This window comes from Chroicocephalus ridibundus, chromosome 2, assembly GCF_963924245.1.
Source record: "Chroicocephalus ridibundus chromosome 2, bChrRid1.1, whole genome shotgun sequence".
In the NCBI taxonomy this organism is placed as follows: Eukaryota; Metazoa; Chordata; class Aves; order Charadriiformes; family Laridae; genus Chroicocephalus; species Chroicocephalus ridibundus.
The window spans coordinates 11,535,589-11,552,454 of record NC_086285.1 but is presented as its reverse complement, the minus strand read 5'-3'; the positions used below and the strand labels follow the sequence as shown (position 1 = coordinate 11,552,454).

Below are 16,866 nucleotides of genomic sequence, written 5' to 3'. Positions count from 1 at the left end.
AAGATGGATGTAGTCACGTAAAACTATGACTAACTAGAGCTAGACACAGCTCCTGGCAAGGGAAGGGGAACAGAGAGGACTATTTTGTAGGAAGATCAGACTTGCTGCTGTTGCTGGTCCCAAGGAATGGGAGAGCATTCCTAGCTAGTGGGACAAACAGTTTTCGCACACTTTTTTTTCAACCTGACTAATATTTTTCAAACGATTCTCTAATTAAACTGGAGAAGCACGTCCTGCATACATAATTTCTAAGTTTTCTTTGCAAGACTTCTAACATGTAAACTGAAAACTAACTCCTTTTTTGTCTTTATCGTCACAGAGGAACTCTGAAGGGTACTGCCCTTGCTTAAGATTAATCTTTCAGAGTGCTTATTCTCAGAGTATTTGTACTAAAAGTGCCTACAGTGAAAATTAAACTTTCAGTTTTTCAGACAAAGTTTCAGGTTGAGTGTCACATTTTCCTAAACCAGTTCCAGCCTTCTGTAACCTAAATATCCCACAAGGAAATTATGTCATTTCAGTTGTGTCTGTCAGTGGCTTTAGATCTTCCTGCTACCCAGAGGCTGATGTTAAGTGCTTATTGGAAAAGTGTCCTTACACAAAGTGAAAATAAGCTTGGTTTCCCTAAAGGTCAATGTCCTTCATGATTTCAAATGGTACAGTCTAGTGTGCCTGATGTTTTAGCTGATTTGAAGATGTGTATTAAAACCAGGGAAATAAAATTAAAAGCAGAAAATATCGAATGCCAAATTCTAGGCTAGAACAGGCATTATTTTAGTGTGCTTTGACTTGTATATAAGAATTATACTTCTCCTCATAGGTCTTGCTTGCCAGATGATATTCATGTCAACATCATTTTCCTTTTTTTTTTTTTATAGTTGCTGGGATACAAATGAGCATGGTGGTCCCTGGTGGGTTATACGAATACCAATTCTAATCTCTATTATAGTAAGTAAACTTTGAAGCATGAATTATAGATCAGTTCAGCATTGTGCAGTGCGTATAACCATTATTCTTTACTGCTAGTTACAGATAGGCAAGAATTCTGTTTTAATGAAAAGAAATTACACTGTAGGAGAAACGTTAAACAGATGCCAAGGCCATTAAAATTCGTTGCCTCCAAAATTTATCTGCCTCCTATTAAATGAGCAGTTGCTTTTATTTGTATGTTGTTCTTTCTTTAACGTCTCTCCTGTTTATGAGCCTGGGGGAAGCAAAAATCTAATTATACTTTTCAATGAATTGCAGATTCGATTTTGCTTGTAAATAGCTAGCCCTGCAATTGAGAATCTGATATTATTGCAGCCATAAAAAAATATGGCTGCGTATATCTTTCTTTAATTGGTAGCCTACTGAAACAGATATTGAACATGAAGTACCTGCAAAAGAATACCATTTGAGGGTGTTTCATGGGGCTTTCCCTGTATCAAGCTCATTGGAATTACTGGAGAAGCATAATAAAATTCCTGTTCATTGTGATGGTTGTGTAATTAATTTGGGCATAGTCTACTATGCTTATATGTCCATTTCCGAAAACAGTCACAGTGCAAATTTATACGTTTCAGATACACTTGCTTTACTTTTAACATTTTAGTCAGAAAAATTAGGCCATTATTAGGTTACACAATATTTCAAGAGTCCAGATTAACCCAGCACTTACACTTGGGCTTGCCTTTCAATCTGTGCCTGCTGAAAATCATTTTGAGAGAACTTCCTATCATCATCAGAGTGAATTCTGCAGTGTTTCAAGAGAAAGCAGAGTAGGCATATGTGTGAAATGACATAAGGTAAGGACTCACACAAAAGATATTTTATGATATGAAGAAATGGGCATGCAACAGAACTGCAGCATGAAGAGAATATGTGAACCTCAAAGGAACTGGAGAATGAGGGATGGTCCAGAGTGAAGAAAATATGCTGCAAGATAAAAGCAAAACAAACCACCTGGTGTTTACGGAGAGATGAAGTTCTGTTCTCTGGATATTCAATTTAAACAGCTATCTGGTAGACAGCTGAGACTTTATGTGCCAGAAAGCAGTACTTCTCCAAAGAAGTCTTAGACCTGGAAACGGAAGTTGCCCGAGTGCTCATTGGCAGACTTGATTCGCAGCTGGATCTTAGCAAAGACTGGGAAATGAGTTGTAGGTTAAGAAAATGGAGTACCAGTCAGTCAGCAAAAGTCCAGTACATCATAAAGCGCGGATTGAAATCACTGTTTGAGGCAAAGGAAAAGTCATTCTCCTTTTTTTTTTTAATCATTCTATTACTGATTTGATACAAAGGGATTGTAAGACATAGGGAAACATTTTGCAAATGACCTTTTTTGGCTTTGTGGGTGCATATGTTTAGGATCTGCTGTCTGCTTCCAGATATGTTTCTTCTCTTAAACAGCATGTTTTAGGGATGAGAGCAACTAAGTATGGCCACGCGATTCTGCAGTGTGCACTGTCTGAAGCCACTTACTTCTCCAATTAGATGATTCTTCAGCTGTTTGTTCAACTACATTTTGCATTTGGGAAGTTAAGCTGTGAAAGGAGAATTCAGAAGTACAGGTAGTTATAAAAGCAGTGATACTCACCCTTTTCTGCTAGATCAGTAACATATCTTGTTGGAGCATCGACCTACAACCAGCGCATTCATTGTGGCAACTAGGCTGCTATGCAAACTTACTGCTGTGGAAAGTAGAGCGTACATTCGTAGAGCAAGAGTAGCTAATGAAGTGTCATGTCTGAATAATACTACCTTAATGAGGAAATAATTTTCAATATGCATACACTGTGATAAGCTCAACATTTCCTGTTACCTTCTAGAAAAAATAAAATTCAAAGATTTAGATCTTCGAATAATGAGTTCAGTGCTGCCTGCCATTCGACAATGAAAATAGATCACTGCACGTTCCTTGGATAGGTGTTGTGAGAGTCATGATGTTTCTCAGTAGAAGTCTCAATAGAAGAATAGAAGTATTTCCATCATACTCACGCAGAGCCTTCAGTCGGTTCTCGAGAATGTAGGACAACTGGAAAACTTATAGAGAATGGATACAACAATGATCATCAGTAACAAATGGCTTCAGTAGTAGGAAGGACATTTGTGTTAGTAGTCAATGGGGTGAATACAGGAAATCTCTGAAAGAACCTGAATTTCAGAAAAATAAAGGAGAGCAGAACACCTGAGCTGAGAACTCTCATCAGCTGTCCTATGTAATGGCATGAAGGAAAGCCCAGGGTATGGCTGATATTTAAAACCTTTAGAAGGAGGAAGAAGAGTAAAGAAAAGAAGAATAGAATCGAGCCTGATTGTGAGGGTGATATGACTATACTTTTGAAAGGAGGAAATTAAGCAAAGGTTTTAAGGAACAATGGTTTAACTGCATTAGATTGGTGAGGAAGTCCACTCAGTCTTCATACCATATTCATCCTCTTCCATTGATTTCTGTGTTATCTCCAAACATTTTTGCTGCTTAGAAGATTGTGTTTTCTGTAAGTTTACTATTCAACAGTAAATAGTATTGTGAGAGCAAGTTCTGATGTCACTTCTCAAAGTGGGAATGGCTTCAGTTAATTCAGTGTGTCAGAAACCTTCTCTGGCATCTACTTCTGCCAATTTTGGCTTGAGAAAAGTTATTTGGCAGGCTTCCACACTTCATGCTGTACACATTTCAGAGTTGTTTAATTGGGGATGACTATTCCAAGCAGTTAATTTGGTGTACCACCCATATTCTCCATTTGGCAAATGCCTCCATAGCTGCCTTCTCCATACATCCACTTGCATAAACTGCTCTTACTTGGGAAGGAGTGGAGTTCAGGTGGAAACAGTACTTCTGTCACATCAAAGTAATCAAAGTTTATTTAGTTACCTCACATAGCAGCTAGTGTAAGGGACTAAATAGCGAGAAAGAAGCAACATGAAGACAGCGTAAATGATACACGCTCAGGCAATGTGTTTAGACTCAAAAACTTACTTTTGGAAGAAGTCAACCAGCAGAAAAGGGTATCAGCAGCATCTTGCCATTCCTCCCCTGAAGAGGCATCATTTGTCATCACTCTCTTGCAGTTTCTCTGTTATTAGATATTCATTCGACAGTATACATATTCTATTCTATTTAAAGTCATTATTCTGAAAAGATTTTATGGGACTGAAAAGGAACAATACTAAAAGTAAAATTCCAGGGCATTGCTTGTTTCATATTTTATTGAAACATACTATTGTAAATCTGATATATACTTTAAAAGATTTTTAAAAATAATCAATTCAATAATAATCTAACAGAAATTCATTTGCTCCACTGTAGTTTGTCAACGGCAGTTGCCACGTTTAGATCTTAATATGCAGTTTCTGCTGGTTGAATTTACAAGCTCGTTAATACCAAGAACTCTTACAAACTCCAAAGAATATAAGTTTTTCATTAATCCAAGATTGTGTTTACAGACAGAAAGAGATATGTTTGAAAACAGACTTAAAAGTAATATGTGAATATCAGTCAAGAATAGGAGTCACCTGAGTGCAGTTTTGCAGATGATTTGGTGCCTCAGAAACCAAATGGACGACAGTTTGTTCTGTTGCAGTAGAAACTCAGATGTCTGTGAAGAAACAGGAGTTATTCTGCCCATCCCTTTGCAAATATAGAATAAAGATTTCTTCTCCTATTTTGTGACTAAAAAATGCACAACAAAATGGAAGCTCTCTCCTTATTCAGTAATACTACCTCCAGTGCATATGGCAAACTAAATGTATATCCCTTGGTCTGTACGCTCTGATGTGGTAAGTCTGTAGGTACAACCAGCAAGAATACTGGCTTCTGCCTGTTACTTTTATAAGAGACTTGCATCAAGGAAAACTTCAAATTCATCATCTGCTTGTAAAATGTATATTTACTTCAGTAAAGGCCTATATTTTCTAACATTTATTTTTTATTCTTCTTTATTCAAAAATATTAGATTTAGTTTTCCATATTTTTTATTTAATCACTGTCAGTTCCTGTCACTTCCCGTCACTTGTCATTTCAAACAAAATATTAAATACAGAGGGACAGGTAGTTGTTATGATCATTGTTTGTTTATAAACATCACTGATTGTACTGATTGGGTATTTCAGAGAAGACATGAAAATTCATTGAACTTGAAAAGCCTGCAGCCAAATTGTTAAGACTGGAAAAAGAAGAGTTATGGCTACAGACCAAGGCAGAGACTGAAGGTTTATAGCAGTGAGGCGGGCGCTGTCTGGTTGGGTACCCAGCCTCCTGATTTTGGGCTTTCGGATGGCATTAGTTAAAAACAATCAAATTCTTATTTTCACAGTAATAGAAATTTTTTCTCTAGGTTGATTTTTTCTAAAATGTGTGCTTTTGATGCAGCTGTTTATGTAGCTTTAGATGTAGCTTTCAGCTGACATTGTTGCTGTGAAGGTGTGGATTCAAAGTGTTCCCTCACTTCAGTACAGGCATGCCATATTTAAAGTGCAGTTTTCTTGACCGCACCAAACAATCCAGCACCGTAACAGCTGGTGAACACAAGGTGCCAAAAGCCAAGGATGAAGAAATAACGGGTGTGAGCTTTAGGATCTACTGAGTTTTATACTTCAGTTTTCTAGATTGATCAGGGTCTGACATAACTTTTTTTATGCAAGTGCCTCCATTTCCTTTCTGTGGAATAAGGTAATACTACTGTTCTGTCTCAGAGGGCTGTTACAAGAATAAAATGTTAGACTGCAAGGATTCAGTTGCTTTAGTGATTATGTCTGCATCAATACACAGTCAGAGAGATACTTGTGAGAGGCCCTTTCCGTGCTTGATGGGAGTGGACAGATCACCTGTGCCACAGTCTTCTCTTCCCCCAATTCAGACAGAAAATATTAAAAGTCAAGGTGAGAGGTAAGAGAGGGTCAAAACTGTGCATAGGACTCACATTTTCCTTTGGGCTTCCAGTCATGAATCATTACAACAATTTGGGACAATGCTTGATTGAGCCAAATCACATCGAGTGTTCCATACTGCTAGGAAACCTGTCTTCAGCTGAAATTTTGGAAGGAGGGTACTGCTAACAACTGGAGATTTCAAAGGCTTTTGCCAGCCAGCTAGAACTGGTGGCCATGCAGATGTGCACTGGACATAACAAACCCAGAGAGGCAGAAAACAGACAATAAGTTTGACAGTGTAGGGCCTGATGTGTTCTGGCAGGAGGTACACAACACCCACTGCTGAGTTGTTTTGTCTGACTTGATAAGCATTTCCGTGTGCTGCGTATTGAGGGGAGAAGTCAGAAATCACCATTATATATGGTTTCTTTGCAGGTGAATTTTATACTTTTCATTAGTATTATAAGAATCTTACTGCAGAAGTTACGATCTCCAGATGTTGGAGGAAATGACCAGTCACAGTACAAGTGAGTCATATTTTTAGATATTACATACAGAACTAAAATAATCTCTGTAAGATTTCCTCTGCTGAAACCTGCTACCAACAATTGCTGTGATGCTGTAATTACATTTCATTCAGAAGTACTTTTAGGTGTGGTTTAATGAAAATCTTATCACTATGCCGAAATAGAGACGAATGTTTGTTTTTTTTGTCAAACACTAAATTAAATAGAAAATATGCACTTTCATAAATACCAACAAGCTATTCTTGAATTTGAGTTTAATCCATGAATGAATATGTTGATAAAAAAAATATGTAGTGTCTTTCTTTTAATGTATCAATATTTAATTTCAGCATAACAAAAGTTTCAAGATCAAAACACTTTGCTTCAACCTCCTTAAATTTTTTATTTTTCATTTCTAAAATACTTTTTGATATAATATTTACATATATTTTAAGAGATGTAAAGAAGTTATGTTGTTCTCAACAAGTAAAAAATGAAATACAATGTTTTATGTTGATTTAAAATAGCATGTTTATTTTTCTAGAGGAAAACAAATATTTCTGATTTAGATCAACTTAATTTCTGTTTAGACTTTCTTTTTTTGTGTTTTGGTTCGAACATCAAATCCTGACGTCCATTGTTTCCACAGCTTTAGAATCAAGGAATGTTGGGGGGAAATTTAAATACATCGCTAAATGCATGCATTTCTAAAATACAGAGAAGAATAAGGCTATTTTGTCTATCCCTTTCTTTCACTAAAATCTAAGTGACAATCAGTCACTTAGATCAGAAGTAACATCAGCTAGACAAAAATTGTTAAAACATGAATGAAATGAAAGTGAAATATGAATGTAAAATGAATACTACTCATGCAAGTCACCATTTTTCTTCCCTTCCTCTGTCCCACGTGCTTGTACCCGGTGCCATCTTTTTTGTTGCTCATTTTTCTTTTGTAGTGGGTAAGGTTGAGTTGAAATAAAATCAGTTTTCCGTCTCCCTTGGGAAACCAGGAAATTTGCTGCCATCATCATCTCCTCCAGTTCTAAATGAATTTCTTCTGCCAAGGAAATCCTATTTGTCCTGCTTACTGGTATCACCTTTAGATGTGAATGTTTTACTATTCTTGAGAAACTTTGCTGTCAGAACTGATTATTTCCACGTAAACAGATGCAGCCTCTGGGACATTATGAACAAAGGAAGGCCGCGAAGACTGACACAGAAAAAATAAAACTGCTTGAAATACCTTGACTTTTCCGTTAAAATAGGTGAATTCACAACAGCATCCTTTCATTGTTGAATCAAGTTATATTCATCAAGACAGTGATGAATTATGGGACTCAAGGTTACAACTTCTTGAATTTTATCTGATATCAGACCTTCATAATCATGCATGACTGGTCCTGTATAATGTAAATAAAAAACTGATGTTATTAGAGTGAAATAAGTGAAAGATAAAGGGTAATTAGCAATTCATCATTTCAATGGTTTCACAGGCAGTTTGTCAGAGCTGCTGTGCTTAGTAATTTAAAGTTCTCCTTCCTTAACTTCAGTAGTGTCTTGTGCTAATCTGTATTATGTAATTGATGACATTAAAATTTAGTTGATGGTATATGCCTAATACCATTGGTATAGTTATGAGATTTTAGTATTTGGGGGTAAGTCTGAAATTGCTCATGAAAACCACACAGTTAGGATTATTCTCTTATGTGCAATGAACAGCCTAACCATACAGTTCTACATTTAAAGGAAAATAACATCAATTAAGTTCAAGAGAGAGATTTTACCTTCCATACAAAACGATCTGTCAGTATGCCTTTGCAGGAAGGCATTATTCCTTTCCATTCTGAACCCTTTGTGCCAGGTAAAAACTACCTTGAGAGATCTGATGGCAGCTCGTGACCCTTTGTTGAATGTGGTCCTGTGGAATAATGCAGTAAAACCCCACCCCAAAAAAATGTGCCATGAAACCAGGCTGGGAACTGGATTTGTGTCAAAGATACACAGCGGAGGGCAGGTCCTACACCCTGCTGGTGTCCAGAGGGCAACTGAAAAAGGGTCTTTTGGTTTAGCGAGGCCCTGAAGCGTTTTGCCAGCTTTTGGAAGAGTGCAAGATCAGCAAGATGAAGCATAACATGGAATTGCATACATTGATTTATGAGGTTACTATGTGGCTAATCTCATAGAAAGCCTGAAAGGAAAACAATTTGCAATAAATGACTCTTACTAAGACTGTTTATAAATCTGAAGTTGTACGAGGTTTTTGTAAATGACATTGCATCAGGTTCTTATCTTAGTAAAACAAGAGATTATCCTTAAACTCGAGCTTTTTCTCTTTTATTTACCCAGGAGACTTGCAAAATCCACGTTGTTGCTCATTCCGTTGTTTGGAGTTCACTACACAGTGTTTGCTCTATTTCCTGACCGGAGTTCCAATAATTATAAAATAATCTTTGAGTTGTGTTTGGGATCTTTTCAGGTAAATTTTAAATTTTTTATTCAAAAAGAGTTTTATTGACCTAGGTTGGCGCTGCCTACTAATTAAGGAATATTGTCTCTTTCCAGGGGTTGATTGTTGCAGTCCTGTATTGTTTTTTGAACAGTGAAGTAAGTCGCACCTTAATGGTAAACGTAAATGTATAAGTGCCCCTATAATTCTACTCTGATACATGAAGCTGTTTTAGAAGATGTTTGCATTCCTATTTATAGAATATATATGTGGCAGTTTCTGTGCAGCAGGAGAAATTAATGTATTTGGGTAAAGAGTTAAGAGTTGTCTGAAATCTAATTCCTTGCAAACTGAGGTGTTAGTTAAGTGTGTCTTCCATTATTCAACGTGATCTAATTCTAGCTCTGTTACAAGCAATGTAGATCGTGCAAGTCAGGTGCAACAAGTCTAAAAATTTATCCAAAACTTGAAATACCATTTAGTAAGTATTTAGGGGTAATCTTCTGACAGAGTCTAACCCCCCAGAACAGCAGCAGATTTTCAGAAGTGCTCAGCGTGTAGCAGTTTTCCTAACCTCAACTGAGGAAGATGCAAGGAATTCCTTTTGATGTCAACCGCTTTTTAAGGTAGAATATATATTAAACAACATGCAGAGTCTGACAGGAGGAATCTGTCTGAAGAAGACACCTGCTTGCAGAGGGAATTGATATTCAGGTCTCCTGAGTGCTATTCTGGTCTTCGGTATTCATGAGATGCCTGATTTTGGGCTAATCATTTGATTCTATGTTTTAAGTACGTGTGATTAATAGCTGGATACCAAAAGCTAATGTTGCAGCACAAGTGATACAAACTGATTTTGAAAGTGGCCTTGGGGCATCTGCTCACAGACAGTGTAGACACAGTCTTCGCCTCAGTTTTTTTAATCTTTGTAAAAACTGATTTGATACTCCAGAGAGAAGGGATGCCATGCCAGCTTGTGGTGTGGGCCCATGCGAACCTCATGAAGTTCAAAAAGGCCAAGTGCAAGGTCCTGCATGTGGGTCAGGGCATCCCCCAATATCAGTACAAACTGGGGGATGAATGGATTGTGAACAGTCCGGCAGAGGTGCACTTGGGGATACTAGGGGATGAAAAATCGGCCGTAAACCATCAATGTGTGCTTGCAGCTGAGAAAGTCAGTCATATCCTTCATGAGAAAAAGTACGGCCAGCAGGTCAAGAGAGGTGATTGTCCTCAGTACAAGAATGACATGGACCTGTTAGAGTGAGTCCAAAGGAGGGCCACAGAAATTATCAGAAGGTTGGAATACTCTCCTGTGCAGAGAGGCTGAGAAAGTTGGGTTTGTTCAGCCTAAAGAAGAGAAGGTTTTTGGGAGACCTTATTGTGGCCTTTCAGTATAAAAAGGGGGGATTATAAGGAAGATGGAGAAAGACTTTTCAGCAGGGCCTGTAGTGACAGCACAAGGGGTAACAGTTTTAAACTGAAATAGGGTAGAATTAGATTGTGTGTAAGGAAGGTGTTTTTTCTATGAGGGTGGTGAGACACTGGAACAGGTTGCCCAGTGAAGCTGCAGATGCTCCATCACTGGAAGTGTTCAAAATCAGGTTGGACGGGGCTTTGAGCAATGTGAAAGGTGTCCCTGCCCATGGCCAGGGGTTGGACTACATGATCTTTAAATGTCCCTACGAACCCAAACCATTCCTAGAGGTCCCCATTTGACAGCCAATAAGCATGGAAAACTTCCTCAAGTAAAATAACATTTTCAGCTCATCTTGTGCATTTTCTTTTTAACACAGGTACAAGGGGAACTGAAAAGAAAATGGCGGAGTTTGTGCTGGAAGCAGACAGCAGGCAGAGATTACAGACTCCACAGCTCTTCGATTTCTCAAAATGGATCAGAAAGCGTTTCTCACCTCCACCGGAATTCAAGGGCTCAGTCATTTGTGCAGACAGAGACCACCATGACATAAATCAGATACATTCCCCAAAACATGAAAAACTGTGGGATATATATCATTCATTATACAGCTTGACGTGATATTTTATAAAATGTACAGTTTAGTGCTTTGCTTTTCTACATGTTGGTATTTGGGAAATTGGTTTGTGCAGCCAACCAGTTAATAACAGACACCTGCCTCGTGGATGATTTCTGGTTTTTTTGTAAATGGTATTCCTATTAATTCTGATGTTCTCTTGCAGTTTACCAGCCGTAACTATTCAAAAACTCATTTGCTATAATGGTCCCTTCACCCTCCAACATGTCTACAAGATAGATGTATGGTATCCTGTTTTGGTACATGTTGAAAAGTTAAGACGGAAAGCAAAAAAGTTTCTTACACTTTATTTATACTTAAGGAAACATTTATTTCCTTGAGGATTAGGAAATTCTTTCCTAATTATGGAAAACAAAATAAAGAAATGTAAGACTATAATGAACCACGCTGGGAGTTTAGTGTGCTAATCCAGGAAATCATTAACATTATACAGAGGGGGAAAAAGGTAATACTTCTTGGCTAATTGTATACATTTCAGAGATTTCTTTCTACGGAGTTTAATTCCAATTCTGTTTTTCCTTTCAAAAGTGCCTGGGTTTATGTTTAGGTTGAGAAAGTAGGGCTACCTTTGCAGTCCGTACAGAAAAGGTTACTGTAATAGTTTTGATGAAAACATCATCATTTTCCAATAGTGCTATTGCAATCACCAGTTTCTTCTGTTTAAAATCAGAGATATTTGTTGATTTTTTATTAAACAACTTTCTGAAGAGGTGCTTTATTGCTAGAGCAGTCTGGCATAGGATTAACAGCCTTGGATAGCCTGTTACCCATTGAAAATATAATTTTTATGTAATATTTTCACTGAAATATGTCTCTAGAACTACATACTTGGCAGCTAAAACAAGGAATATTGCAATAAAGTTACAACTCCCATTTAAGGGATGATGTGAAGTCTTTTAGCTTAATTCTATTCTGTATCAATCTGAGCTGATTCAAAATTTAGTCCTGACCATGACTCCAGCAAAAAAAATTAGACAGAATCCTTAAAAATTACCATAAAAGGCATAAATAGAAGGAATTCTAAACAACACCAAGCCTCCTATGTAGCCACTTTGTAAAAAAAAAGGCAGAGAACTGACAGATTCTTATAAACATACACAGAACATTTGCACTCTTTAAAAGAAATAAACCCAGTGATGTTTACTTCTCATGTCATGTTTAACCATGTCCACTCTAAATAGCAAGTGGGAATAATATACATTTGCATGAGTACCTCTGAACCGTAACAGCAATTGCCCTGATATTTCAGATCACGGATGTATGGAGCTAGCAGGATCCAAGGTCCATAATATTGCCAGGCGAAGGGAAGAACAGCAGCAAGGGCACGTGCTGGCAGGCGTACACGTGCGCTCTGGCAAACATCGCCACTACTGGCAGTATTGGCAGCTGTCAAGGTGTCCATACGCCTCTCAGTCTGATTTAATTTAGCTGTTTATCAGTCGAACACAATTTATTTTAATGGAATTACCCTGGAGTGAGACAAAGTTATGTCAGACCAAAGACAGAAAAGGCTCCGTGGTTCACAGGAGTCAGGCAGAACAGGTAACTCTGAATGTTACATGACACCAGCCTTTACATATTAGGTATCATTTGAGTTAAGCAATAATCACGTGATGATTTTTTACTTTGCCAGATTTGGTTAAAGACGCTATTATCACCTCCAGTCGCTCAGAGTGTTCTCTGCTGTCGCTTGGTGAAGTAGCTGTGAGAATCTGGAGCAAAGCAGGCTGCCCAGTGACAGTCCCACGGGGTCTAAAGATATGCCCCTACTTAAACTAAACATATTCCCAAAAGGCTTTAGACTCAGAAACCACTGCTAAACTTTAGTATTTTTTCCTGGGTGTCTGAACAACCTTATCAACAAACTCTTAACTGAAAATATATGAAGATAGATTGGAGCTTTGGGGGCTGCTCCTATACCTAAATTAAATGGGTCTGTGCACTTCAGGCTTCTTTGTCTGAAGTGGCATTGGGACTGCTCGGCTCCCTGAGATGTGACATGCAGGATGTACTTTTTTCCCAACGTTTCTAGGGTAGAAAGACACCCTTGAGAAGCATTGAACCGTACTCATCTTTCTGTTCAAAGGAGGTTTGTTGAGTGAGTTGGCACACAGACAGAGTGATCGTATAGAAATAGAGATTCCAAGCAATCAGTTCCATCGGTCTGTTCTGCATGGTGCATCACCAATTATACGTGTTTATAATTCACTGTATCCTAGAGAAAACTGTCTTTGTTCTAATTAAGTGAGCATGGAGAAAATTTGCATTTTAATGATTTCTCGATTATAAGACAGAAAAGCCTAAATAAGAAAATACATTTTAAGTTGCAATGAAACAACATAGTTTCCTGTAGCAGGGCACAGATGCATTTGAACTTGATTCTCCTTCTCCTGTAGGGAGTAATGCCGGCTGAGACCATGAAGTTGCACCAGGGGGAGAACACGGATGGTGTCGCTAAGTTTGTAAAGGACTGTGCAGGCATGCAAAGAATGGCACGCAAGGGAGGGAGGTGCTGCATATATTTTCCTTACGAACCAGTGAAAAGTGCAGTACTTTGTAGAACCTCACCCCTCTGTTAAAAATCATAGAATCTAAGTACAGAAAATATGTTTTCTGTGAGGCAGTTTAACTTCATAAGGCTTTGTGCAAGCATTTTAACATCAGTAAAGGCCCCTCCGAAAAGCCAGTAGCACATCATGTAAAGTTACTGAACAAGAACGGTAATACAATTCATTCTCATAATGTGGTTAATTGTTGTATTTTATTTTCTTTGGAGCTGCCAGGGCGGCACCGTTCATTCTGAGTGATTTTTACCAGCATTACCTGCTGATGATGCCTGAGGGACAGAGCGACAGATTACTCTCCAATTGCTAACCATGATCAAAATCTAAATATATAGCGAGCGTTGACTGCAGTTTTCCTCTGCAGAGTCGATTTCAGCTAGGTGCTCGATAGACTCGGGTGAAATTCATCTGCCCTTGTCTCCATATCTAAAAGCTGGATGTCTGTCTCTGAGCTAAAGACTCTTTTTAAGTGCCTTCCAAAGTCATCATAGAGAAATAGGCACTAGTTGAAGACGATGCATCCCAGGTTCAGCTGGGCATCTAAGGTGGGTTACCTGAATCACCGTTTTCTCTATGCTTACTATAAAATGAGCCCAGGGTACTTAGATTTCTCATGCTACATCTAAAATTAGGTAAGATGAACATCTCCAGAAGAGGCCATTCAGTTATCTGGCTAATATTACCCAGATGCTCCTTTTTAAGCCAAGTAACTTGGTTTGGTCAAAGTGATCCTCCAAAAAAATGTGCAGGATGATTCAAAAGTTCAGGCAATGGAGGATCCATCAGTTCATTTGGTAGGGTGTCCCTGCGGTTGACTGCCTTCCTTGGTAAAGCCAATAGCCTTATGTCCTGCTTTGATTTGCCTGGCTTCAGCTTTCAACAGTTGTTTCTTGTTTTGGGTTAAGTGTTTGGCTTTTTCTCTTTTGTAGAGGGATCATACGCTTTAGACTACCAGAAGTTTTCTTTATGTGAAGTCTCTTGAAAATCACTCTAAGTCATGTCTTGATTTCCTCTCTGAGAAACTAAACATGTCAAATATTTCAAATTCTGACAGCGAGGCATTTTCTCACATATTTCCGCATTCTCTTCTGTGCCCTGTTCCAATCATAATAGCTTTGGCCAAGAGAAGCAAAGGAAGTATTTCGGTATCCCCTTCAGGAGTGACGGCACCATTGACCATTTCTCACTCCCACTTGCAGCTCACCTGGTCATGCCTTTGAAATCTTTTGACTTTACGTAGTCATTTTAACTGACCAGGAACCGGCAAGTGACGTGCAATGAGATTATTGCTGGCATGATTTTTGCCACATAAGCTAGTACCTTTACTTAATATGTTGGCCTTTTTAAAACATGGGTCAGGTGCATTAATGAGCTTTGCAAAATAACCTTGGGAATATGGAGAGTGTCCCTTTAGCCATCGAAAGTAGTGCTAGCTTTCATGAAGTTTTAAGAATTTGGCATGGATTTAAGTGCATGCTCCATGCAGGAGTGCACAAGAGCCCAGCAGATTGCAGGTGACCGGCATGGTGATGGATGCTGCAGGTACCCAGCTGAGGAACTACCCGGTTTATGCATACCTTGGAGCTGTACTGTAGTGACAATAACTAATTGGTGGCAAAAAGCATTACAAAAAGCCACCTACAGTCAAGCTGGAGGCAGCCTGCCGCACTCTGTAGCATCTACTTCATGTCCTGATGCATTCCCCTCTGCCTTTAACGTGATGAAGAGGAAAGCAACAGTACAGACCCTCAGCAAACCAGAGAATCCATCTGGGACGGCTTTATGAAATAAGTCGCCAGCTTTACGAACAAGCACATTACCAGGTGCACACGTCTCACACTCCATCTGTAAGGACTATGATGAGTCATTTGCATTATTTGTCTCCCGTTGACTGTGAATTTGTCCATTTCATTCAGAGTGATTGTGAATAAAGTCCAAATTCACTTTATACAGAATTTTTTCAGACACCTCTAAAGAGAAATCAAGCATTAAGTATGTCTTATAAGAAGGAAGAACCGGCAAGTAACCTGCAGAGAAAGCTGCTATTTATATAGGGGTTATTGTCTGAGCAATTACAGTCTGTGCACAGGAAATACTTCCACTAACAAAAGTACCTTCACATGACCATGAGTGCCTATGTAAGCTGTGGGCTGTCAGTACTACCCTGACATAACCAAATAGCAGAAGTTAGTATGCAGTGCTATTCTGCTGATGAAAAAAACAATATTAAAATAATAGTGATGTGTTCTAACACGTATGTTACGGGAGTACATCAGGATAACACTTAAAAGGAACATTCCTGGATATGGTTTAACCACTCTGTGTTAAAACTGGTTCTGCCCATGATAACAGTATGTAGTTATATCAAAGTCAGTAACATTTCCATTGTCAGCTAAAGCAGTGGCTGAAGTGCCCCAACCCCCTTTATTTCCCAAAGCACTGTAGTAAGTTTATGATAACCTGCAGCTTTTCTTTTTTCCTGGCACGTAAGGATGAGTATTGGCTTGAAATTTTCTTTTGTCATCTTTATCAGTACCTTTTTATCTGTCAAGTATGGTAAAAATTAAAGATGATGTAAATGAATGTGATTATTTTTTACAAAATGTACAGATTATGATGTTGTATAGATTAATGTGCGTAAATAGATTTCCTTTTCATACTGTAATTCACTTTATGGTTCTTCTGGTTTTGCTCTTTTGTTCTTTCCTGTTTTCAGTTTTTAATGTCACCTACCTAACAGCCTTCTCTGAGATATGTTATATATAAAGCTGTGAACAAATAAGTGTTTACATCTTTATGCTATTAGTGATAATAGTAGTTAATAACACCATAATGGACTGAAGAGGAATCAGAGAATAAAAATTTTAAAGGTTTTGCACAGAATTTCTTTTATTTATGTGACTGATGAGATGCTCTCAAAAACCATATTTTCAAAACTGAAAATGGTCCTGCCTTGGCAGCGCAGGGTTCCTCAGCAGTGTAATTAAAATGGAATTGCATTGCATGGAAGACGAAAGGCCGAGGCTGCCCCTGCCATGGGAACGGGCACAAGGAAGAGACCCAGCCGGGCGAGACGGGCAGTGGTGCGCTGCTGCTGGGGCCAGCGAGGGAGCTGAGCGCGTGGAGCAGGAGGTGGCACCTCGTGGGGCAGCGTACGTCCCCTGGCAGCGGCACCCAGCAGGGACAAAGCGTTTTGCTGTCCCTCACCGACCAGGGAATGTGTCCCTTTCTGTCTTTGTCTCTTGTTTCCACAGAAGCTATGGCACCAGGAGGGGTCTTCTGCCCCTTTGGGAGCCCTGAGCTCTCATCCTCTCCCTCCCTATGTATGTGCCTCTATGAGCTGCGTATGAGCCTCAACCCTTTCACATTCACATGACTGCAGAGCACTTCAGTGTCCTCGCCCACAGTCACGTCCTCTCTATCCCATTGCTAATTGGGTGGCT

General features: G+C 38.8%; 1 protein-coding gene across 1 annotated transcript in view; it reads left to right on the top strand.

Moving 5' to 3' along the window:
- Positions 1-16,265, top strand: part of VIPR2 (vasoactive intestinal peptide receptor 2) — a 65,224-nt gene extending 48,959 nt beyond the window's left edge. The window contains exons 9-13 of the mRNA XM_063324431.1: positions 879-948; positions 6,289-6,380; positions 8,706-8,835; positions 8,922-8,963; positions 10,602-16,265. Of these exons, the coding sequence (XP_063180501.1) occupies positions 879-948; positions 6,289-6,380; positions 8,706-8,835; positions 8,922-8,963; positions 10,602-10,775 (508 nt within the window). The 3' untranslated portion in view covers positions 10,776-16,265. The remainder of the gene's footprint in view (positions 1-878; positions 949-6,288; positions 6,381-8,705; positions 8,836-8,921; positions 8,964-10,601) is intronic.
- Positions 16,266-16,866: the final 601 nt, after the last annotated feature.